Source organism: Lithobates pipiens, unplaced genomic scaffold (genome assembly GCF_037356315.1).
Source record: "Lithobates pipiens isolate NorthernLeopardFrog02 unplaced genomic scaffold, aLitPip1_a1.2 Scaffold_16, whole genome shotgun sequence".
NCBI lineage: Eukaryota > Metazoa > Chordata > Amphibia > Anura > Ranidae > Lithobates > Lithobates pipiens.
The window spans coordinates 634867067-634893492 of record NW_027507748.1 but is presented as its reverse complement, the minus strand read 5'-3'; the positions used below and the strand labels follow the sequence as shown (position 1 = coordinate 634893492).

The 26426-nt window shown below is 43.7% G+C and overlaps 1 protein-coding gene across 1 annotated transcript in view; it reads left to right on the top strand.

Annotated features, from left to right (window-relative positions):
- Positions 1-26426, top strand: part of VPS36 (vacuolar protein sorting 36 homolog) — a 68157-nt gene that overhangs the window by 3117 nt on the left and 38614 nt on the right. Inside the window, exons 2-4 of the mRNA XM_077484214.1 lie at positions 14531-14599; positions 21100-21170; positions 25408-25522. Of these exons, the coding sequence (XP_077340340.1) occupies positions 14531-14599; positions 21100-21170; positions 25408-25522 (255 nt within the window). The remainder of the gene's footprint in view (positions 1-14530; positions 14600-21099; positions 21171-25407; positions 25523-26426) is intronic.

Below are 26426 nucleotides of genomic sequence, written 5' to 3'. Positions count from 1 at the left end.
CTGTAGGTCCAAGCAATATCTCCTAAACCTATATGGTTTAGGAGATATTTGCCCGAAAATGGGCACCGCTGTCTACGGCGCATGCGCCGTAGACAGCGGCGTGCAGGTGCACTAAATGCGGCAAATCCAAGAATGGATTTGCCTAATTTGTCGACTCCCGTGCGCATGCGCGGGAGTGAGGTCATCGCGGCTTCGCCGAATGGCAGAGGCGGAGCTGCAAGACGCGACTCCCGTGCGCATGCGCGGGAGTGACGTCATCGCGGCTTCGCCGCTGTCATTGGTCGGAGCTGCGAGACGCCACCAGCAAGATGGATGCGGCGGACTACAGGGATCAGCGGCGACTTCGCTGGCTTCTGTGTCAGGTAAGTGACACATAATGAGCTACTATGCGATGCATAGTAGTCCATTATGCTTTACCTTTGCAGGGAAAAAAAGAGGAAGTAAACCCATCAGGGTTTACTTCCTCTTTAATGGCCTACCCTTAAGCAGGCTATCCCCCCTTCAGTCTATTATGAATGCTGCTACTAGACTAATACACCTCACTAATCGTTCCGTGACTGCTGCCCCTCTCTGCCAATCCGCTCACTGGCTTCCCCTACCCCACCATGTAAAATTCAAAATGCTAACCATAACATACAAGGCCATCCACAACCTCGCCCCCATCTATATCACCAACCTCATCTGCAGATATCGCCCAAATCGTCCCCTCCACTCCTCTGAGGACCTCCTGCTCTCTAGCTCCCTTGTTACCTCCTCTCATGCTCGCCTGCAAGACTTCTCTAGAGCCTCTCCCATCCTCTGGAACTCCCTGCCCCAGTCTGCCCGCTCAGCCCCTACCATGTCCATCTTTAAGAGTTCCCTGAAGCCTATCCCACACCCACCTAACTGTCCCTGAGCCGCCCCCATCAAATCATTCTCTGCAGCTACAGTGGTGTGAAAAAGTGTTTGCCCCTTTCCTCATTTCCTGTTCCTTTGCATGTTTGTCACACTTAAGTGTTTCGGAACATCAAACCAATTTAAAAAATAGTCAAGGACAACACAAGTAAACACAAAATGCAATTTGTAAATGAAGGTGTTTATTATTAAAGGTGAAAAAAAATCCAAACCATCATGGCCCTGTGTGAAAAAGTGATTGCCCCCCTTGTTAAAACATACTATAACTGTGGTTGTCCACACCTGAGTTCAATTTCTCTAGCCACACCCAGGCCTGATTATTGCCACACCTGTTCACAATCAAGGCATCACTTAAATAGGAGCTGCTTGACACAGTAAGGTCCACCAGAAGATCCTTAAAAGCTACACATCATGCCGAGACCCAAAGAAATTCAGGAACAATTGAGAAAGAAAGTAATTGAGATCTATCAGTCTGGAAAGGGTTATAAAGCCATTTCCAAAGCTTTGGGAATCCAGCGAACCACAGTGAGAGCCATTATCCACAAATGGCGAAGACATGGAACAGTGGTGAACCTTCCCAGGAGTGGCCGGCCGCCCAAAATTACCCCAAGAGCGCAGCGACGACTCATCCAAGAGGTCACAAAAGACCCCACAACAATGTCCAAGGAACTGCAGGCCTCACTTGCCTCAGTTAAGGTCAGCGTTCATGCCTCCACCATCAGGAAAAGACTGGGCAAAAATGGCCTGCATGGCAGAGTTCCAAGGAGAAAACCACTGCTGAGCAAAAAGAACATCAAAGCTCGTCTCAATTTCTCCACAACACATCTTGATGATCCCCAAGACTTTTGGGACAACATTCTGTGGACCGATGAGACAAAAGTGGAACTCTTTGGAAGGTGTGTGTCCAAGTATATCTGGCGTAGAAGGAACACTGCATTTCATAAAAAGAACATTATACCAACAGTAAAATATGGTGGTGGTAGTGTGATGGTCTGGGGCTGTTTTGCTGCTTCAGGACCTGGAAGACTTGCCGTGATAAAAGGAACTATGAATTCTGCTGTCTACCAAGAGATCCTGAAGGAGAATGTCCGACCATCTGTTCGTGTATTCAAGCTGAAACGAACTTGGGTTCTGCAGCAGGACAATGATCCTAAACACACCAGCAAGTCCACCACCGAATGGCTGAAGAAAAACAAAATGAAGACTTTGGAGTGGCCTAGCCAAAGTCCTGACCTGAATCCTATTGAGATGTTGTGGTATGACCTTAAAAAGGCCGTTCATGCTCGAAAACCCTCTAATGTAACTGAATTAGGACAATTCTGCAAAGATGAGTGGGCCAAAATTCCTCCAGGACGCTGTAAAAGCCTCATTGCACGTTATCGCAAACGCTTGGTTGCAGTTGTTGCTGCTAAGGGTGGCCCAACCAGTTATTAGGTTTAGGGGGCAATCACTTTTTCACACAGGGCCATGATGGTTTGGATTTTTTTTCACCTTTAATAATAAACACCTTCATTTACAAATTGCATTTTGTGTTTACTTGTGTTGTCCTTGACTATTGTTTAAATTGGTTTGATGTTCCGAAACACTTAAGTGTGACAAACATGCAAAGGAACAGGAAATGAGGAAGGGGGCAAACACTTTTCACACCACTGTATTTCCTTTTGTACCACCACCCCCTCCCTTTAGAATGTAAGCTCTACGAGCAGGGCCCTCCTGTACCTTTTGTATTGTACTGTAATTGTGTTGTCCCCCCTTATGCATTGTAAAGCGATGCGTAAACTGTTGTCGCTATATAAATTAATAATAATGATGGGTAAAAAACAAAACAACCAAGGAGTACAAAATATAATATCAAGAGAAAGAATTACAAATATAACAGTACAGAAAAAAGCAAATTACATAATTGGAACCCTCACGATGTTGATGGGGTGGGAACCATCCCAATAATAAGACTCCCTCAAGCAACCCGGTACCACCACCCCCTCCCTTTAGAATGTAAGCTCTATGAGCAGGGCCCTCCTGTACCTTTTGTATTGTACTGTAATTGTGTTGACCCCCTATACGTTGTAAAGCACTGCATAAACTGTTGGTGCTAAATAAATCGTGTATAATAATCATAATCTGTCATTTCAGCTCAAGAAAAAGAGCATTTCATTATTTACTTTGAGTGATATAGCCCCCCACCCCCCCTTATTCTTGAGCGGAGATATTTATGTACAATTTCTGCCAGCCGCTATTGTCCTTTAAATCCCTCTTTGCCTATCGGGTTGCTTGAGGGAGTCTGGGGGGAGGTCTTTTTTTTTTTTTTGGGTTGGTCCCCACCATCAACATCATGAGTGTTCTAATGTATTTTGCTTTTTTCTATATAATGTTATGTTATCTTTGTCATTTTTTTCTCTTGTTCTATTTTGTACTCCTTAGTGGTTGTTTTTTTTTTTTTTCCAGAATTTTCCCATCATATTTAAAGTGGTTGTATACAATTTTTTTTTACTTTTACCTACAGGAAAGCCTATAATAAGGCTTACCTGTAGGTAAAAAAAAATATCTCCTAAACCTGTACGGTTTAGGAGATATTCCCCTCGGTACACGCCGCTGACTGCAGCGGCGCATGCGCACAAGGGGATTCTCGGCTGAAAGCCCGGCAGTCGCCGGACCCGGCCGGGATGAAATCTCCCACGCGCATGCACGGGAGTGACGATATCGCGGCTCCGGCCACTCACAGCGCCGGAGCCGCGATACCCGGAAGAAACGCAGAGGGAGCATGTCAGCTCCCTCGGCGTGGATCGGGCCAGATGTCGGGGCCTCGTTCTAAGGTAAGTATTTCATAATGAGCTAGTATGCAGTGCATACTAGCTTATTATGCCTTTTCCTTTGCAGGTGACAAAAAAAAAAAACATTAGCGGGTTTACTACCGCTTTAATCCCATGAAAAAGACTATCAAAAGCTGAAACGCATTATTGGGGTTAATTTTTCCATTCATAATCTTTGATGGGTATTCTTATGATCTCTGATGTAATCACTAATACAGGGCTCGACAAACCCCAGGCGCCAGGTCGCATTTGCGACTAGAATTCGCGTCCTGGCGCCTGGGGCAACACAGCTGGGGTATCCTGTCTCCGTGTGGACCCCGAACTCTGCCGTGCGCTTGCATCGGGCCGCGCCGGCCAGTAATTGAGGCCGCGGCTTTGCGGCCTTCTAAAGTCTTTCCGTAGTCTGGCGCCATCTTGTGGTGGATGTTGAAATTACAACCCATCCAATAATGCTAATCCTAATGGAGCTTCAAAGTGAAGAGAAGGAAGTGATTGCAGGCATCATCTGGCGCCTTTTGCCCAACGATGAGTGTGGAGGCTGGTAAATTTTATATATATATATATATATATATATATATATATATATATATATATATATATATAAAATTTCATAATAGCTTTTATTTCTTTTTTAAAAGTAAAAAAAAATAATTTTAATTAAGGGAAAAAAAAATTATTATTTGTAATCCTACCTGTTTGGCCCCTTTCACAAAGGCTGTCTGATCAGGTTCACCTGTCAGTTTTTCAGGCGGACCTGATTGAACCCTTAGCGGGGATATGGCGGAAGTAAAAGAAGTCACATTCTTTTGTTAACCCCTTGTGCCCACGCTATAGACGAAAGATGTCTATAGCGCGGACAACAATTGCCGGGAGGGCGTCCCTGGACATCCTCCTGTTTACTTCCCCTCTGCACACCGCCATGGGCGCGCATTGGGGAAGTTCTGTGTTGGCCGTGTCCCTTGGATACAGCCAATCACAGATCATGCTAAATGGCCAATCACAGCAGCCATTTAGCACTTGAGCGGTGTGTCCAATGAGAGGTGATCTCATATGTGGGGGGCTGGGGGCTATCTTCCCCTCACTCGTCTCCATGTCAGGCCAGGGACAGGTCCAGATCGCCGTTACGGAACCTGGCTCCTAACTTTTTTAGCTGGCTCCTAGATTCCAAGCAAATTTGTCAACCCCTGCACTAATATAAACAGATACAACTATGTATTGCGTTTAAAAACCTTGTCCTATTTTTAATATAATGTATAATCAACTTTTTTTGTATTTTACCCCTGATTTTTGTCTTATGGTGCCTTTTAAAGTGGTTTCAAACCCTTACAACCAACTTTGACCTACAGGTAAGCCTAGATTAAGGCTTACCTGTAGGTCCAAGAAATATCTCCTAAACCTACACGGTTTAGGAGATATTTGCCGAAAGACAGGCATCGCTGTCAGCGGCGCACTGAGCGCGCCGCTGTCAATGGCGATATGCCGCGAATGGTGGCTCCCGTGCGTATGCGCGGGAGTGACGTCATCGCGGCTTCGCCGAATGACAGCGCTGGAGCAGCGAGACCCACCGAGAAGATGGATGCTCCGGACTACAGGGGACAGCGGTGACTTCGCTGGCTCCTGTGTCAGGTAAGTGACACATAATGGACTACTATGCGATGCATAGTAGTCCATTATGCTTTACCTTTGCAGGGAATCAAAGAGGAAGTAAACTCATCAGGGTTTACTTCCTCTTTAAAGTTCAGTCCATATTACATTTTCTTCTTGTTACCGTTCTCTGGGATGTGCCACCTATTGGGCATACATGACCCGTCTGACATTATTTTATAACGTGCCAGTATGCATCGAATACTAGCACATTATGAAAGCCTTACCTTGAAACAAAGCCCTCCAGCAGTGCCCTGTCACCACTGCAGAGTCTTCTGTCTTCACCGGTCTTCCTTTTGGGTTTGAGGACTTCCGGGCGTCTAGCCAAGACGCGATGATGTCACTCCCACGCATGAGCATGGGAGTCACAGCCACAGCACAGAGCTCTGAAGGAACTGCACGCCAAACAAGTGACTATCTCCTAAACAGTGCATGTTTAGGAGATATATTTATTTTACCTACAGGTAGGCTTTATTATAACCTGTAGGTAAAAATCACAAAGCCGCGTTTACTACCACTTTAAAACATGTTGCATGAAATCGCACAGCTGTCGAACACAGAGAAAATAAGCAGAAATCCCATACAGAAAAATGCCAATAACTGCACATAGTGTGAATGGGTCCTTAGGGCCTAGATCAAGGCAGGTCACTGCTAATGAACATACATGTGCCCCATTCACACCACAACACCCCATGTGATGGAGCTTTCATAGACAGATTCCTGGTTGGTCATTGTTTTACGATCAGGAACTTCCGATTATGTAACTGCACTGACAGCAAATTACAGCGGTCACATGATCAGGCAGCCGCCTCCCAGTGTCAAAGTGGAACTAAACCCATCAAATGAGTGGTGTCCAAAAACAGTTACATTCAAGGAATACAGTGAATAACTGTCACAGTTGCTTGTACTCCCAATCTGTTTGATGTGCAGTTACCAGGCTGCTGCACATGTGATCAGTTATGACCCCAGCCATGGGATCATTTGACAACTCAGTTGACAGTTGAAGCAAGAGTGACAGTTAACCGCATGCTGACCAGCCTCTGCAGTTGTACTGCGGCAGCATGGCTGGGCTGCGCAAATCAACCGTTATGCTATGGTGGTAGCATAAACGGCCACTAGGTCTCGATCGCCGCCGGGCACACGGAGAATCGGGAGCTGTGTGTAAACACAGTTTTGCAGTTCTCTGAGCAGTGAACTGACAGTTTGTTCTGTCCTGCACAGTCCCATCCCCACTTCAGTAAGAACGCTCCCTAGGATACATATTAACCCCTTCACTGCCCGCTAGTGTTAACCCCTTCACTGCCAGTGACATTTTCACAGTAATCAATGCAATTTTAATCACACTGATCGCTGTATTAATGGCAATGGTCCCAAAAATGTGTCAAAATTGTCTGACGTGTCCGCCATAATGTCGCAGTCATGATAAAAATCGCTGATCGCCGCCATTACTAGTAAAAAAAAAAATATATACATTAATAAAAACTCCATAAAACTATCCCCTATTTTGTAAACGCTATAACTTTAGCGCAAACCAATCAATATACGCTTATTGCGATATTTTTGAGAAAAAAAATGTAGAAGAATACGTATTGGCCTAAACTGAGGAAAAAAATGTTTTTATATTTTTTTTGTGGATATTTATTATAGCAAAAAGTTAAAAATGCGTTTTTTTTTTTTCAAAATTGTTGCTCTTTTTTTGTCTATAGCGCAAAAAATAAAAACCGCAGAGGGGATCAAATGCCACCAAAAGAAAGCCCTATCTGTGGGGAAAAAAGGGACGTCAATTTTGTTTGGGAGCCACAACTGCGCAATTGTCTGTTAAAGCGAAGCACTGCCGAATCGCAAAAAGTTGTCTGGTCTTTGGCCAGCCAAATGGCCCGGGGCTTAAGTGGTTAACAGTCATAGCATGTCTTGAATATAAGGGCTCCCCCACACCATACCTGCTTGAAAACTGATGGGAAAGCCAATACAGATATCACTTGCAGAGACATCAGTTCTCATAAGCGTTTCAGTCAGTTTTTATGCACGTTGACATCAGTTTTCATGCGCGTTAGTTATGTGCTCTATTCACACCAATGCTGATGTTGCATCAGTTTTTTTTTTTTTCTATGTATTAAACTGCATACATGTGCAGATTGCTGCGCAGAAACAATCCGTATGGTGTGGTGTGATCAGGGCACATAGAGAACCATTGTTTTTTTTGTGCCCTTGCAGAATAGGTGCAGAAAAACGAATGTCTCTGTACCATGGTGTGACCGAGGCCTAACTGTTTTGGGAAACTTTTAAATTAATGGGTTTAGTTCCATTTTTAAATGGCTGATGCCTTAGCTGATCACATGGCAACATGGTAACTGCAGATCAAACAGAGGCTAAAAAGCCTAAAATGGCAGCTTCTTTGGCTGTAAAGGATGTTAGTGTTTCGGATAGGAATCGCACCATATTCCTATTGCATGTCACATGTGAGTGAGATGCTTGAATGCGCCTCAGCACTTTCACATGTGAGTGGGATGCTTGAATTCCCTTAGTGCTGTCACGTGTGAGTGGGATGCTTGAATGCTCCTCAGCGCTGTCACTAGTGGGTGGGATGCTTGAATGCCCCTTAGTGCTGTCACATGTAAGTGGGATGCTTGAATGCCCCTTGGCACTGTCAGATATGGGTGGAAAGTGTGAATGCTCCTCAGTGCTGTCACTAGTGGATGGGATGTTTAAATGCCCCTTAGCATTGTTCGATGCGGGTGGCAAGCTAGAATGCTGCTCAGCGCCATCACATGTTTGTGGGAAGCTTGCATGCTCTTCAGAGCTGTCATATGTGAGTGGGATACTTGAGTCCTCCTCAGCGCTGTCCCTTGTGAGTAGGGTGCTTGAATGCCGCTCAGCGCTGCAACATGTGAGTGGGCTGCTTGAGTGCTCCTCAGCGTTGTCCCTTGTGAGTGGGCTGCTGGAGTGCTCCTCAGCGTTGTCCCTTGTGAGTGGGCTGCTGGAGTGCTCCTCAGCGTTGTCCCTTGTGAGTGGGCTGCTGGAGTGCTCCTCAGCGTTGTCCCTTGTGAGTGGGCTGCTGGAGTGCTCCTCAGCGTTGTCCCTTGTGAGTGGGCTGCTGGAGTGCTCCTCAGCGTTGTCCCTTGTGAGTGGGCTGCTGGAGTGCTCCTCAGCGTTGTCCCTTGTGAGTGGGCTGCTGGAGTGCTCCTCAGCGCTGTCCCTTGTGAGTGGGCTGCTGGAGTGCTCCTCAGCGCTGTCCCTTGTGAGTGGGCTGCTGGAGTGCTCCTCAGCGCTGTCCCTTGTGAGTGGGCTGCTGGAGTGCTCCTCAGTGTTGCCCCTTGTGAGTGGGGTGCTTGAATGCCACTCAGCGCTGCAACATGTGAGTGAGATGCCTGAGTGCTCCTCGGTGTTGTCCCTTGTGAGTGGGCTGCTTGAGTGCTCCTCAGTGTTGTCCTTTGTGAGTGGGCTGCTTGAGTGCTCCTCAGCGTTTTCCCTTGTGAGTGGGGTGCTTGAATGCCACTCAGAGCTGCAACATGTGAATGGGCTGCTTGAGTGCTCCTCAGCGTTGTCCCTTGTGAGTGGGCTGCTTGAGTGCTCCTCAGCGTTGTCCCTTGTGAGTGGGCTGCTTGAGTGCTCCTCAGCGTTGTCCCTTGTGAGTGGGCTGCTTGAGTGCTCCTCAGCGTTGTCCCTTGTGAGTGGGCTGCTTGAATGCCACTCAGAGCTGCAACATGTGAATGGGATGATTGAATGCTCCTCAGCGTGGTCCCTTGTGAGTGGGCTGCTTGAATGCTACTCAGCGCTGCAACATGTGAGTGGGATGCTTGCGTGCTCCTCAGCACTGTCTCACATGTTTTTGGGAAGCTTGCATGTTTTTCAGCACTGTCACATGCGGGTGGGATGCTTGACTGCCCCTTGGCACTGTCAGATATGGGTGGAAAGTGTGAATGCTCCTTAGCGATCTCACTTGTGAGTGGGATGCTTAAGTGCTCCTTCGCACTGTCGCTTGTAGGGCGGATGCTTGAATGCTCCTTAGCGCTCTCAGATGTGGTGGCAAGCTAGAATGCTGCTGAGCGCTGTCACATGTTTGTGGGAAGCTTGCATGCTCTTCGGTGCTGTAACATGTGGGTGGCAAGCTTGAATGCTCCTTGGTGCTGTCGCTTGTAGGGAGGATGCTTGAATGCCCCTTGGCACTGTCAGATATGGGTGGAAAGTGTGAATGCTCCTCAGCGCTGTCACGTGTGAATAGGATGCTTGAATGCTCCTCAGCATTGTTACTGGTGGGTGGGATGCTTGAATGCTCCTCAGCGCTGTCCCTTGTTTGTGGGATGCTTCATGTTAGATTCTGGGAAAGGTGAGAGTCCCACATACAAATATTTTGCTTTTTACTTAGTAATATTACAAATTTATAACGAGCTTATGCATCTAAGACTTTCATTCAATGCAACAAACCTAACCAGGCTGAAAGCTCAATTCCTAAAAACATATTTTTTTCTTAACCACAAGGTGTCAGTATGGTCCGGAGTATGGGATTTTGGTGGAAAGGTAGTTCATCTGCATGGCCAATAGGTGGAAACCAATTAACATTTTTTACCAATGACTAATACAGTGGCAGTTTTATAGTAAGCCCTAATAAAATGGCATTTGGTTTCTAAAGCCCTATGTATAAAAAGAAGTGTTATAATTGTTTTATGTGTTTTTCTATCCATTTTGCATCTCAGTGTAACTGATCCCCTGCAGCTTTTTTGCAGACATTTCTTGTCTAACATGCTTCGTGACATTTCTCAGGATGAGTTTCCTGATGGTGACAACAATATTCCATGTCCATATGGTTTTTAAATGGCTTCTTTCTCAGAAGAATGTGTGACAACCTAGAAAAAGAAATGGAAGAAGAGGATGCAGCATTATCACCCTATAATAGGACGCACTTAAACAAATACTTTTTTTGGCAGGATCTCCAAGTATTATTTTAGTGCAATCTAAAGATTAAAAAAAATAGAAAATGACTTTGAAATATTCAAATGTTAACCAGTTCAATAACAGGCACATTCCCCCCCTTCCTGCCCAAGGCAATTTTAAGCTTTCAGCACTGTCGCTGATGTTGTTTAAATGACAATTGCGCGGTCATACTACACTGTACTTAAACTAAATTCTTATCGTTTTGTTCCCATGAATAGAGCTTTCTTTTGGTGGTATTTGATCACCTCTAGGATTTTTATTTTTTGCTAAACATATAAAAAAAAAGACAGACAATGTTGGAAAAAATACGTTTTTCTTTGTTTCTGTTATAAAATTTTATAAATAAGTATGTTTTCTCCTTCACTGATGGGCACTGATGATGTGACACTGATGGGTACTCATAGGCGGCACTGATGGGTAATTATGGGTGGCACTGATATGTGCCACTGATGGACACTGATAGATGGCACTGATGGGCATCACTGATAAGGAGGCACTGGCAGACATTAGTAATGGGCACTGATTGACATCCCTGGTGGTCATCAGTAGTGGCCATCCCTGGTGGTCCTGGGTGGGCATCCTCAGGAGGGCTGCGCTGATAATCAATCAGCACAGACCCTCCCTGTCAGGAGAGCAGCCGATTGGCTCTCCTATACTCGTGTCTGTCAGACGTGAGTGAGGAAAAGCCAATACACGGCTCATCCTGTTTACATTGTGATCAGCTGTGATTGGATACAGCTGATCACGTGGTAAAGAGTCTCCGTCAGAGACTTTACCTAGATCAGTGTTGCAGTGTGTCAGACTGACACGCAGCACCACTGATCGCCACACTGCGTGCCCCCTTGTTATCCTGATTACATCATATGACCTCCTGGTTTGCATAACTGAACCACTTTGCCAATATCATATTGCTATATGGCGGTCGGCAAGTGGTTAAAGCCCAATTCCAGCTTGGGCCAGCCCAAAAAAAGTGGCACATAATTGTGAAGTGGAAGGAAAATGATAAATGGGTTTCAATATTTTACTAAAATCTAGTGGAATCAATTGCCTTCAGAAGTCACCTGCACAGAGCCGCATGCAATTTGAACAGGAATGCGGAGAGAGTCCTGTCTGAATCACATGCAGTTTCCTGCACTGCTCTTGTGTGAACCCAGGCTTGTCATAGTGACTTCAGACTTGGTTCACACAATAGCGGTGCAGTAAATCGCATGCGATTTGGACAGGACTCTCACTGCATTCCTGTTCAAATCGTATGCGATTCTTTGCAGTGCGATTTGAGCCCATACATTTTGTATGAACTCAAACCGCACGGTAACGGCAATCAGTATCAGGGAGTACTTCTTTACAAGTATTGGTACTCTTACTCACCGGTAAAAAAAACTGTATCAGTGCAACCCTAATGTATACCTGTGAGCCTGTGATGTCTGGTTTCCTAATAAAGTATATGTATGGGCAAAACTTTTATTTTAGTTTAGGATAGAGTAGGGAAGGGTGCACACCTCCCTGTTTTTTCTTCTTTTTTGCTGTTTAAGTCTTATTACCTTCACTTCTTGTCTCAGAGACATGTCCTCATTGGAAGAGTTCTCCTGAACTTTCGTTCTGGTGACAACTGTAATATTTTGGATTTCCCATCATATGCTATACCAGTGACAGTGGTCACCAAAACAATTAGAAAGAGTGACACTGCCTAATGGTGGATACACATGCAGCAATACAAACTTGGCAGGGTTTGAATATCTCTATTAAAAACTAGATGCAGTTGGGCCAAGTGAAGTTTGCTAATTAACAGTCTATAGTTTGTTTTATGTTTATCATAAGTGGAACCATAACAGGAAGGAGGGTTACTAAAGAAAAGGTACTAATAAAAAGTGAGTCCTCGTAAAACTGTCTTTGGAGTGCTCTTGAAACCACCAATGCCACCTCCACTCTCCTGTGGGAAGGTTTCACTTTAGTTGAAGGATTGAGATCTATTGTGGCACCAAGAAGAATAACCTTCATGGTGGGAATGGAGGTTGGGACAGGGGAGGGTGCACTCATGATATTGGTCTCAAAGAGCGCTGTGAGTTTTTTTAAAGAGAGTGCACAGCAGATACTGTTTGCTTTCAGACTGTCCCTCTCAAATTGAAACCTCATGTGGGCCTGAAGAGAACAGCTATGGAGGAGAGGAGTAGCTATTAAAACTCATTCTTCAGGGAGATTTATATAAATGTATGAGAAGCCAGAGTGAGAAGTCTATTTACGTATCACTGAAATATTTTGTGGGGGTAGAACTAACAATATGCTAATAATGACTTTCTTAAAGTCAATGTTTGCATATCCTAAACATTCAACATAAAAATAATTGGTTTAACCATTTCCCGACCAGCGCACGCCGATGGACGTCGGCAGAATGGCACGGGCAGGCAAATGGGCATACCTGTACGTCCCTTTTAATTTGCCGCCCTGCCATTGCGAGCGGCGCCGCCGGCGGGACCCCCGTGAGTCTGGTCGCCAGAATTTCAGATGTATATACTAGGATGATGGCTGCAGGCATCATCCCGGTATCGTTTTTTTGAGCAAGCAGTTGGCTCTCTTGTAATAACAATCGGAGCGCCTAACTAGTGGCTTGATTGCCATAACAAGCGGCTGGAGCGGATGTATTCCTCCCACCAGGAGACCCAAGCGACCAGCCGCTGGACAGCCAAGCAAAGCTGGATTCCGCTTTGATCAGCTGTTTGTTATAGTAACCCGGAAGCGATGACAGGACACCACTTCCGGCTTACCCGGATGTCAACGATGCCATTTAACCGGTTCCCGATCGGCGCACGCCGATGTTCGTCGGCAGAATGGCAGGGGCAGGCAAATGGGTGTACTTGTATGTCCTTTTAAATTTGCCGCCCTGCCATCGCGAGCGCGCCATCGGCGGCACGCTCGCGTGCGGTCGGGACCCCCCGTGAGTCCGGACGCGGGTCCCGTGGACTCGATCGCTGCGGGCATACCCGCGGCGGAGAAATGCAGTTGTAAACAGCATTTCCCCGTTCTGCCTAGCAACTAGTGACGCTGATCTCTGCTCCATGTGATTGGAGCAGAGATTAGTGTTCACTAAATGAAAGCCCTGCCCCCCACAGTTAGTAACACACCCCTAGAAACACTTAACCCCTACACTGCCACCCACTGGTTAACTCCTTCACTGCCAGTGTCATTTACACAGGAATCACTGCATTTATATAGCAGTGATTGCTGTATAAATGACAATGGTCTCAAAAATGTCCGATGTGTCCGCCATCATGTCGCAGTCGCAATAAAAAATGCTGATCACCGCCATTACTAGTAAAAAAAAAAATTATTAATAGAAATGCCATAAAACTATCCCCTATTTTGTAAACGCTATAACTTTTGTGCAAACCAATCAATAATCGCTTATTGCGATTTTTTTTATTTATTTATTTATTTTTTTAACAAAAATATGTAGAAGAATACGTATCGGCCTAAACTGAGGGAAAATTTTTTTTTTTATATATTTTTGGGGGATATTTATTATAACAAAAAGTAAAAAATAATGCGTTTTTTTTTTCAAAATTGTTGCTCTATTTTTGTTTATAGCGCAAAAAATAAAAACCGCAGGGGTGATCAAATACCACTAAAAGAAAGCTCTATTTGTGGAAAAAAAAGGACGTCAATTTTGTTTGGGAGCCACGTCGCACGACCGCGCAATTGTCAGTTAAAGCGACGCAGTGCCGAATCGCAAAAAGTGGTCTGGTCTTTGACCAGCAAAATGATCCGGGGATGAAGTGGATAATGTAGCCCTGGCGATTTTTACAGGAGGCGGAGGGGTAGGTCTGTTCACATGGAAATAGAAACTAAAGCTGGCCATACATGGATTGACATTCCCCACTGAAACAGCCTAATTCCGAACCATGAATGGGGCAGGGAGATCCTACAGAGGTTGATTTACTGAGTCGCTTCTGTACAACTGCTTTGTCATATTTTCCCGGCTCGATTAGCACCACTGATTGAATGTGGGGATGGGGGAATCAAGTCAGTTATTTGCCCACTGGGTCAATGGAAATACCTGACTAATCTAATTGTACATCACTGCTTGGAGACCCCAGGCATCTCTGAGTCCAGATCTGTACAGCAACAGAAGCTCACACTTTATGCTGCTTCTTGTAGATTTCTTATTTTGGTTTTGTTTTACGGTTTTACATTTTTTTTTCATGTTTTCTCCATGAACTCCATTATAATAACACTTATTTTTCATTTTCTACCAGTGCAAGTTTGACGCAGGCGCCCTACTTCTGACAACTCATAGACTTGTATGGAGGGACCAGAAAAATCATGTAAGTAGTTTACTCCAGGATTTTAAGTAATTGACGCAATGCTAAATGTATTCATACTCAACGCTTTATCAGTGCTTATAATATAATACAAAATACCATTTCCATCTATTACCTTATACCCATACATAGGGTGTATATTCAGACCAGATCTCCAAACTACGGCCCTTCAGCTATTGTAGAACTACACATCCCATGAGACTCTGTAAAAGACATTCACTGACATGGCTAGGCATGATGGGAAATGTAGTTCCTGAACAACAAGAGGGCCGTAGTTTGAAGAAACCCTCAGTAGATCTCTTTCCCAAGAATATGCGCATTTGCTGTACAAAGCGTTGGTGAATACGGCTTATCAGTGTACCATCCAGAAGAATAGATGTTGGTTAGAGCATTAAATCACACCAGCACATCATTACCTCGAAACATGTTTAAAGTAGAATTATAGACAACATTTTTTATTTTTTTATTTTAGAGCAAGGGAGGATTATTTTTTATTTTTTTGCCATCTCTGTCTCATTGGGGAGACTTCCTTTCACTTCCTGTCCTATAGCCAAAACAGGAAGTGAGAAGAAATCCCTGCAAATTAAGGGAATCCCTTGGGGACCACCAGGTCACCACAACTAGTGTCCCCACTGGAAGATTCCCACTACTACTTTTCTGGGGACAACTCAAAATTTGGGATTTTCTTTACTTTCACTTTTGATGATAATGGTAAACAGGACTAGAGAGGGTGAATCTCACTAAAGGGGGCTCAGACAGCAATAAAATCTGACAGGTGTTCTAATCCCTCCTCTCTATCCAAAACTGAAAAAAAAGTTTTGCCTTTAGTTACACTTTAATGTCACAAAGATGGCAAAAATGAAGCTATCTATCTAGAGCTTCCACTCAAACAAAAATGAAAAAAAAAATGCCTTTAGTTTTTAGCGGAACTAAAGGGAGCTATGCTTACCTTTCCTGCAACCAGCCTTGTCACATGCCGGTGTTCTGCCATATAGCGTCCGGCCATCTAGAAGTGTCCGCCCCGTACTGCGCAGGCGCAGCACGGAGCAGGAGATTCGGAAAATCTCCGAAGATGAATGGCGCCTGCCCTGTAAGTCAAGGTGCTAGCCCCACCATCCAAGTGGACATAGGGCTGCACATATTAGAGAGCCCCTCGCAGGCTTTGCTCGCCACGCTTCGCTTGCCATGCTTCGCTCGCCATGATTCGGGCATGGCCTCGCTGCGCTCGGCTCTTTTTATTCTGACTCTATGTCCACTTGGATGGTGGGGCTAGAACCTTGACTCACGGCGCAGGTGCCGTTCATCTTCCGCGATTTTTGGAATCTGTGTGTCCTGTGTACTGCGCATGGGCAGTACACAGAGGACACTATCCGATGGGGGACACTATGTGATGGTACACCAGCGTCTTTCTCTGTGTTCCAGTCTTAGGCCATCTTCATTGGCTATCGCAGGATGACATCACACCTGAGCATGCTTAGAAGTTAATCATCCCGGCATACAGGAATCAGGCCAGTCCGGTGCTGTAAGGTGAACTGCACATGTGCAGCTCAGTTTACATACTGGAGACCACTGAGAACAGGCAGGCAGGTGTATTTTATTACCGCTTTAAGCTCTTCTTTCATAGGACGCAATTCACAAAACTTTACCATCAGCCTAAGGCTATTTTCAGCCACCTGACCACAAGTAGTAGATTTCATTACACTAAAATAAAAATAACTGTCACTTTAAAAAAAATAAAAAATAGGAATACTTATTCTTGGTATGTTAGCTTTGCGACTTGAGTGCCAGGGATGCCCATTTCCAGACAATTTTTCTTTTTTGCCTCATATGTTTTTTAAATCAAAAAAATATCCAGAACACAAACTCAACACAGTATTCTCAATTTACACAGCTTTAACACAAGGGTCTCTTTTATAGCCACATGACTGTAGTTTTCACATCTCATTGGACTCTGCAGAATGTACCTGACATTTTTAAAAAAAAATTTTTTTTTTTTTTTTTTAATAAAGCTACCCATAGGGATGAGATAATAGTCTCCTAACATTTTAGTTGAATTATCAGAATGTTATGAACATGGCCAGAAAAAGCTGTCTGAGGGGCTGATTGTTTATTTTTTTCCCCTCTGGATTCCGTAAAATATTAATAATAATAATAATAATAATATTTATTTTTTATTTTTTTGAATTCCTGTTTTTGTATCATAAGATAATTGAGTCGATAAACCCAGTAAGCAGACATTTCCGGTATATGATAGCATAATTTCCATATTATTGTGCTGCCACATGTATACTATATATTTCTAGGGGTTAGAAATGGTTTACTTTTTTTTTTTTTTTAAAGCAATTATATGTATGAAAGACCATTTGTCTGTATTATTGGCCACAAGTCTACTAAGCCCTTTCTTAAAGTGTCATATCACAGGAAAAGCCGATACTCCGATATGTCAGCAAAAATGTTTATCCTTTATTTCCAAAAAGGGTGGTACAGTTAATAAAAACACCAACGCGTTTCAGCCATCTGGCCTAAAGTATAACTTCACCTAGGTTGCAGTAACATTATATTGAAGTGTCTCTTGCCAGTCTTGTACTACATGTCTCTGATCAAGCAAAATATTGTCGATGAGGCCAAAGAGCAGCCTGATGAAATCTTTTGAACATGTACTCTGCACTCCCATAATTCCCATTCATTTTTATTGAAGGTTTGTACTATATACATTGAGGGAAACAAGTATTTGATCCCCTACTGATTTTGTATGTTTGCCCACTGAGAAAGAAGTGATCAGTCTATAATTTTAATGGTAGGTTTATTTTAACAGCGAGAGACACAATAACAACAAAAATCATCCAGAAAAACGCATTTCAAAATAGTTATGAATTGATTTGCATTTTAACAAATGAAATAGTTATTACATAATAGGCGAGGTTGAAAAAAGACACAAGTCCATCAAGTCCAACCTGTGTGTGATTCATATGTCAGTATTAAATTGTATATCCCTGTATGTTGTGGTCGTTCAGGTGCTTATCTAATAGTTTTTTGAAATTATGGATGCTCCCGCTGAGACCCACCTGTGGAAGGGAATTCCACATTCTTACTGCTCTTATTGTAAAGAACCCTCTATGCAGTTTAAGGTTAAACTGCATCTCTTCTAACTATAGTGAATGGTTGCGCGTCTTTTTAATTTCCCTTTTGCGGAAATTTTTTATCCCTATTGTGGAGTCACCAGTAAGGTATTTGTACATTGAAATCATATCCTCTCTCAAGACTCTCCTCTCCTGAGAGAATAAGTTCAGTGCTTGTAACCTTTCTTCACTAAGGTCCTCCAGTCCCTTTATTAGCTTTGTCACCCTTCTATGGACTCTCCAGTTCCAGCACATCCTTCCTGAGGACTGGTGCCCAGAACTAGATGGCATACTCCAGGTGCAGCTGGACCAGAGTCTTTTAGAGCAGGAGAATTATCGTTTTATCTCTGGAATTATTCCCCTTATTAATGCATGCCAATATTCTGTTGGCTTTGCTTGCAGCAGCTTGACATTGCATGACATTGCTCAGCTTGTCATCTACTAGGACCCCCCGGTCCTTTTCCATCCTAGATTCCCCCAGAGATTCTCCTCCTAATGAGTAGATTGCATTCATATTTTTGCCACCCAAATGCATTATTTTACATTTTTCTACATTAAACTTCATTTGCCATGTAGTTGCCCATCCCATTAATTTGTTTAGACCTTCTAAACCTTCCACATGCTGCGGAGAAATTTTTGCCCTGCTTAGCTTAGTATCATCTGCAAATAACGAGATTGAGCTGTTCCCATAAATTACATTTGACCCCTTTGCATAACATGACTTAATACTTAGGCTAGGTTCACATCGGAGCGATGCGGGAACGCCGCGAATCCGCTGCTTTTTCCCGCATTGCATGCCTCCTGCCGGCAGTTCACAATGCCCTATGCGGACTGCTGGGAGTGTCAGTGAAATGTTAATGACACCCCCAGATCAGTCCGCATATCGCAGTGCGATCTGCAAACTCGGACAGGAATCGGATCGCATGGTGTGAACACCCATGCGATCCGATTCTGCTGCGGACCAAAAAACGGGTCCCGTGCGAGTTTGCGGCGGGTGCGATGCGAATTTAGCCATACTATCTGTATGGCTGAACTCGCATCGCACAGAGATCGGATGTGATTTGCACTGCAGGGCGGTGCGAATCACATCCGGTTCTCGCTGCCGCGGCGGTGTGAACCCAGCCTTAGTGGCAATTGCAGAGTTGAGACGTTTCTTGTAGTTGGCCACCAGGTTTGCACACATGTCAGGAGGGATTTTGTCCCACTCCTCTTTACAGATCCTCTCCAAGTCATTACATTTTCGAGGCTGACGTTTGGTAACTAAATCCTTCAGCTCCCTCCACATATTTTTTATGGCATTAAGGTCTGGAGACTGGCTAGGCCACTCCAGGACCTTAATGTGCTTCTTCTTGAGCCACTCCTTTGTTGCCTTGGCCATATGTTTTGGGTCATTGTCATGCTGGAATACAGATCCACACCTCATTTTCAATGCCATGGCTGAGGGAAGGAGGTTTTCACGCAAGATTTGATGCTACATTGCCCCATCCATTGTCCCTTTGATGCAGTGTCCTGTCCCCTTAGCAGAAAAACACCCCCAAAGCATAATGTTCCACTTCCATGTTTGACGGTGGGGATGGTGTTCTTGGGGTCATAGGCAGCATTCCTCCTCCAAACACGGCGAGTTGAGTTGATGCCAAAGAGCTCAATTTTGGTCTCATATGACCAGAACACTTTCACTCAGTTCTCCTCTGAATAATTCAGATGTTCATTAGCAATCTTCAGACAGGCCTGTACATGTGCTTTCTTGAGCAACGGGACCTTGCGGGCGCTGCAGGACTCCATTCCTTCATGGCGTAGTGTGTTACCATTTGTTTTCTGTGACTATGCCTTGAGATCGTGTAGTTGTGGCTGATTCCTCACCACTCCCACAATCATTGAAACTTCACGAGGGGAGATCTTGCATGGAGCCCCAGACCAAGGGAGATTGACAGTTATATGGTGTTTCCTCCATTTGCGAATAATCACAAAAACTGTTGCTACCTCTCCCCAAGCTGCCTGGTGATTGGTTTTGTAGCCCATTCCAGCCTTTCTGTAGGTCTTCAATCTTGTCCCGGACATCCTTGGACAGCTCTTTGATTTTGGCCATGGTGGAGAGATTGGAATCTGATAGATTTATTGCTTCTGTGGACAGGTGTCTTCTATACAGGTAACAAGCTGAGATTAGGAGCACTCCCTTTAAGAGAGTGCTCATAATCCCAGCTCTTTACCTGTATAGAAGACACCTGGGAGCCAGAAATCTTGCTGATTGATAGGGGATCAAATACTTATTTCACTCATTAACCACTTAACAACCACCCCATAGCCGAATTACGGCTACAGGGCGGTTTCTTAACTCTGAGAGGCCGTCATATGACGTCCCCCCCAGAATTCCGCTCTCGCGCACCCCCAGTGGTCAAGTGGTTAAAATGCAAATCAATTTAAAAAATAAAAAATTCCGGATATTTTTATTGTTATTCTGTCTCTCACTGTTAAAATAAACTAACCATTAAAATGATAGACTGATCCTTTCTTTGTCAGTGGGCAAACATACAAAATCAGCAGGGGATCAAATGTTTTTCCCTCCCTGTATGGGGCTCAGAAAAGCGCCAATATATTAAAAACAATCTGTATAGAAAGGCTCCCCTAGACTGCTGGTAAATGTTATTTGGGCAAAAAGGGATGTGACAGCCTCAATACATGTCAGTAAGTTTAAAGTCATCAACTCAGAGTGCTCTTGCAAAGAATGCAATCAATACATGGAAGCATATAGCCAATTAAAATATAGTCCTACACATAGTGATATGTGATTTAGGTCCAAAATGATCACAAAAAAGTGTTGCACACCATTGTTTTGCATTTTGCGAGGGGCTGAAAATATCAGGCAAAAATAAGATCTATCGTATAAATGGTCTATGTAAAACAATCACTTAATCAATCTGAGTTACAATCAGTTCTTCGGACACATGCAGATATTCAATCAGTCGGAAGAAATCAACAAAATTCTGCCAGAGCCAGTCGCCACAGATTGAGAACTAACCAAATCAATCGAATGGAGGGACTTGTGTTGAGATTTTTATTCATTTCAGTAATTTTAGTTGCATTGAATTGATTGTATGATGATTTCCTATGTGTGTGGCCACCTTAGCAGTGCATTTTGTGCATGCTGTGGAATATCGGAGTCGCAGGGAGGAGGGAGTTGTGGTAAACTTTTGATGTTTTAAATCTCAAGATATTGGGGTGTTACAAAGGCTCAAAAACCTGCACTCTGCATGCAGCTTTAAAACCACGCCTGAACAACTCAAGCTAACAGATTATAGTAGTCCTTGTGGACAGTTAAGTGCCATGTGCAAAATGGTAATTGACGTTGGTACTTAGTAAATTAATGTATTATTTTCCCTTTTGTAGGAATTCTGCATTGCAATTCCTCTTTCCCAAATTGTGTTCACAGAAGAGCAGGCAGGAGGCATTGGAAAAAGGTAGGTGTTTCATGTTCATTGCATTTTATATTTTGCAGTAATGTGGATAATTTACTAAAGGAATAGAGCATGTTTACTTTCAAAGTGAATTTTTTTTCTCCGCCAAGCTTAGAGAATGAAATGAAGTTGTGCCAATTTTTTAATCATCCAATCATGTGTAAGCAAATATCCTTTTTTTTTTTTTTTCCTTGTTTATGATTGGGTATACTTTTGTAAAGTTAACTTTACTCTGTTTCACCTTATTCACTATGTGAAAAATCCCTTTGTAAAGGGAGAATTCACTTTGAAGGTCAACGTATTTGACTCATTTAGTAAATCCGGGTATATGTGTGATTAGGCAGGGTCACATTTGGCACTCTACTAGTCAGATTTTGAGTTTGGTAACCTGACTGAGTATTACCATTACTGATCCACAAGTGTTTGTAAGTATATCGGTAAGTATAGCTTATTAGTATAGTGGCAGGGATCAGAGATACTGTTGAAGATCACACAATGATGCATTGGATTGACTATGGTGACTCCTTTCAACCTTTGGAAAATGGGATATCACATGTCCTTTTTTGCGCTCAGTTGTGAGAAATTAAGGCTACATTCAGACGCCTCCCAGCACAAATCAGTGGATTCTTGCCTGCGGCTGTAAACGCTGCTTGCACACACGTGTGGGACCAGCGGCTGCTGTCCGATTTTAAGAAATAATGACAGGTGGTGCTGCTGTTCACACATAGCTACTTATCCAAATGGTAACATAAGGATCCATCTGATAAGCAGTTGGAAGCCCTTTCTTGGTGGTGGATCCTGCTGTCACTTCGCTTTTGTCAAACCATGTCTGACTGGTCCACATCTCTTGAGATGTCTAGCCACTGTGGTTTATCCCCTGTTTATTGAATGTATGGAGCAGACGTATGAAATGTTAGATGTGACAGTTTGCTGGAAGCCTCCCATCTCATCCCTCCCATGGGCCTCATGTCAGTGCATATGTGTAAGATTTTTTGACCAAAGTGCTGGGTTGCAGAACCTTTGTGCAAGAAGCACTTGATCCACATGGCCTAAGAGTTTTTGTTCAGAAATGGTTCTTTCCTACTGTGGATCGAGCTGTGTCTTGCGTAAACAAGGTGCTCACTATATCGGTGGAGGAGTCCCCTTCCTATAAAGGATCCACCCAATAAGCAGTTGGAAGCCTTTTTTTGCTGGTGGGTCCTGCTGTGACTTTGCTTTGTCAAACCATGTCTCAGTGGTCTAAATCTCTTAGAGATCTAGCCACTGTGGCTTATTGAATTTTTGGAGCAGATGGATGAAGTATTAGCTGTGCCAGTTTGCTGGAAGCCTCCTTTCTCAGCTCTTGCATGTGCCTCATGTCAGTGCATATGTGTAGGACAGTTTGGCCACAATGTGCTGGGTTGGTAGAACCATTGTGTAAGAAGTACTTGATCCACATGGCCTTCTAATTGCATTGTCTCTCCAGACCAGCTCTTGGTAACATCATTAGGGATGTTACTGGTGGCAAGACAAAACCTAGGGAGCAGCCTGCTAAGTTATCTCCCTCTCTGACTGTCAAGAAACACTTTCGGTTCTCTGGTAGTTCGATTCCAATATCTGGAGACACCCAAAGCTTGGCTTCCAGCCCTCTCTCAAAGTCTGGCACCCCCCACCTCCCAAATCCTTAAACCTCTTTCCTCCACATAAGAAAGCATGGAGATGGTAAACACAAAAATCCTTTTAAATACATCTGCCTACTTGTTTGAGACTTAGATGGAGGAAACATTCTTGTTGTGTCCAGGGCCGTCTTTAATATTGATTGGGCCCTGGGCAAAAATTTGCTTAGGGCCCCCCTCCCCCATGCAATTTTGCTCTCCACCTTCTCTGAGACATACAATAAATAGCAGCTAGACTTAAAATCAGTTTACTGTATCTGATCAGGCTGCGATTGGTTGCCAGAGGTTACAGCATATCATTACTGCTTACTGACTGGTTGCTAGAGGTTACAGCACTCCTTAAGGCTCACTGGTTAGTTGCTAGAGGTTGCAGCACATGATTTCGGCTTGTTGATTGGCTGCTAGAGATTACTGTACAGTAATTCTGCTCACTGGTTGCTGTAGGTTACAGCACATCATCTCCTCACTGCAAGGGGCATGATATACATATGAATGCTGCCTTATTTACATATCAATGCCGTTGGCCTCAGCTATTTACATATGCATGTCACTGCTATTTACATATGAATGCTGGTTATTTACATGTAAACACAGGGTCTACAGGTGAGTCGTCTGTATACAACAACAGGACTAAAACCTCAAGGGACAAGGGAATGTAAACTGGGATAGTTGGCAAGTATGAGGCAGCTGCTTTGGGCCCCACAACAATGACAGGGCCTAGGGCAGCTGCCCCTTTTGCCCTGCCTTGAAGATGGCCCTGGTTGTGTCTCCATATTGCACTGGAAATAGAAAAGTGAAAATGCCATTGTGGTGGCAACAAGAAACGACCTTTCAGCTATTTGTACACATGAAGTTCAGTTTGGCTAAACTTCCATCTTTGTGTATAGTGTGTTAGATAAACACGATTCACATAACCTTAACTAATGTTTTTTTTTAATTGATTTTTTTTTTTTTTTTTATGATCACAAATAAATCTTTTATTTTTTCCAATATAAAAGTTATATTCCTCTTCCCCAAGTTGTTCTTGCTGATGACAGTGGCAATATGTTGCTACATGTTTGATGATCTATATTTTTCCATGTGCTGCTTTTAGACTATCAAAGGCTTCATTTATCTCCTATCTGTGTCTGGCACACGTCAGCCTGTTTCCGTGTGAATATTTCAGCTCTTGGTCCCCAGAGAGCCCACCATATAATGTAAATATAGGGACACTAGCTGAGAATAGTGATCTTATTTTAGCAAGTAGAATATCCTGTATAGAGACATGAAACGGAATGTGCTAACTGCAATTGCTGTAGTAGTAAACATCTCCGTACACTGCGCTTTAACGTTTCTTACAGGTTACCTGTTTAGAGTTACACAGGAGGACTTGGGCTAGAATTATTGCTCTCGCTCTAAAATTCATAGCGATACCTCACCTGTGGTGTGATCACCGTTTATGCATATACAACTTGCGTGTGCATTTGCTTTTGCGAGCGACACACAGAGGAATGGGGATGCTTTAGATTTTTTTTTTTTTTTTTACTTAGATATTTTATTTTTACACTGTCCCTTTTTTAGTTTATTTATTTTTTTAGCACTTTTATTCCTTTTTCAAGGCATGTAAATATATCTTGTAAAATAAATAAGGGGTAACAGGTCCTCTTTATGGAGAGATCTGGGGTCAATAAGACCCGACCCCAGATCTCCCCTTTACATTTAAAAGCAAAAGTAAAAAAAGAAAAACAATCCTTTGCTTTAAAAAAAAACAACAACTTTGCTTCAGTCCTAGACCGGAAGTGACATCATGATATCACTGGTTCTTCAAGACCATAGAGGGGATGAGAGACGTTCTGGTAACCTCTATGGCTAGCCCTGTGACCCATTAGATAGTTTCTTGGGCACGCATGTAAAACTGTAAGCCTGAGAAACACCGGGGAATGGCGGGAGGAAGGTACGAACCCTCCCGTTGTTCCGGAAAGCAATTCAGCAGCTAATTAGCCACTCGAACTGCGTTCATGAGAAAGCCAGTTGCTAGCTGAAAGATTGGTTTGATTAGATGCTTTTTACAAGTCAAAAATGACTTGTTTACATTCTACAGAAATTGTAAGTGACAAACTACCCGTCGCTTCTGGTTTCGTATACAATAGAGATGACCGAGGATGTTACGGATATTCATCGGTCAAATCTAAATCTGCAAATGCATCTAATAGCATCCTCTCCCCACACTGACAATTCTGCTGTCCAACGGTGTCTTCATTGCTCTTCCATCCTCCATCAACTTTGAATGGCAAAGATTTTACAGATCTCCATTTAGAATTTGTGCACAGTTTTATCTCTGTTTCTGCTGCAAATAATGGAAATTTTGATACATTTGTAAAATCCTTTTCTTGGAGGACATCACGGGACACAGAGCGTCTTTATATTCATTACGTATAGCTGTGTTAGAAAATTGTCTACAAATAGTATGTTGACAAGTGCTGTTTATATATTATTATTATTATTTATTATTATTATTTTATTATAAAAATTGTGGCTTTGGGCTTTCAAGGCAATAGTGCCTATCAGAGTTCCTCATTAAATGTGTATGTTATCTGTGCTTGCAGTGCCAAAATTGTTGTACATCTCCACCCACCCTCTCCAAACAAAGAACCTGGACCTTACCAAACTAGCCGCTACTCTTACGTCAAGCTTTCATTTAGAGAACATGGTCAAATTGAGGTAAATATTACGTTATGTATCTATCTATTATATGTTCTGATTGTTATCTACATATTTCTCTCTTCCTTATTTAGTTTCACTATAGTAGGTTTAGCTTGCCATATATGACTTTTGTTGAATTTGTTAAAGTGATTATAAAGGTATTTTTTTTTTCTTAAAGCGGTTCTTCACCCTAAAGGGGAAGTTCCGCTAATCTGATCCCTCCCCCCCTCCGGTGCCACAATCGGCACCTTTCAGGGGGGAGGGGGGTGCAGTTACCTGGATAATCCAGGTAACTGCACCCACTTCCGGCCAGACGGCCGCAGACCCCCCGCAGACGCCCCGCCCCCCCGTTGTGTTCTGGGAAACACACAGTTCCCAGAGACACAGCGGGGACCATAAGAGACGCGCAGCGCGACTCGCGCATGCGCAGTAGGGAACCGGGCAGTGAAGCCGTCATGCTTCACTTCCCGATTCCCTGACAGAGGATGGCGGCGGTGGCAGCAGCGAGACGAGCGATCGCTCGTCACCTGCCGCCAACATCGCTCGACCCTGGGACAGGTAAGTGTGATTTTATTAAAAGTCAGCAGCTGCAATATTAGTAGCTGCTGGCTTTTAATATTTTTTTTTTCGGTGCAGCTCCTCTTTAAATAACAAACATGTTATACTTACTTGCTCTGTGCAATGGTTTTGCTCAAAACAGCCCAGATTCTTTTATTTTTATTTTTTGGGTCCCCCACTGGCGGTCCTGGCTCCTCCCCCCTGCCGAGTGCCCCCAATAGCAAGCCTCTTGCTAGGGAGGGACTTGAGCAAGCGTGCTCCCGTGAATAGACATTGTCCATTTATACACAGAGCACAGCTTGGGCCTGCCCCCCAAGCTCTCCTTCTTGGCTCACCCTCCCCTCCAATTAGTTCTCAGAGCTTT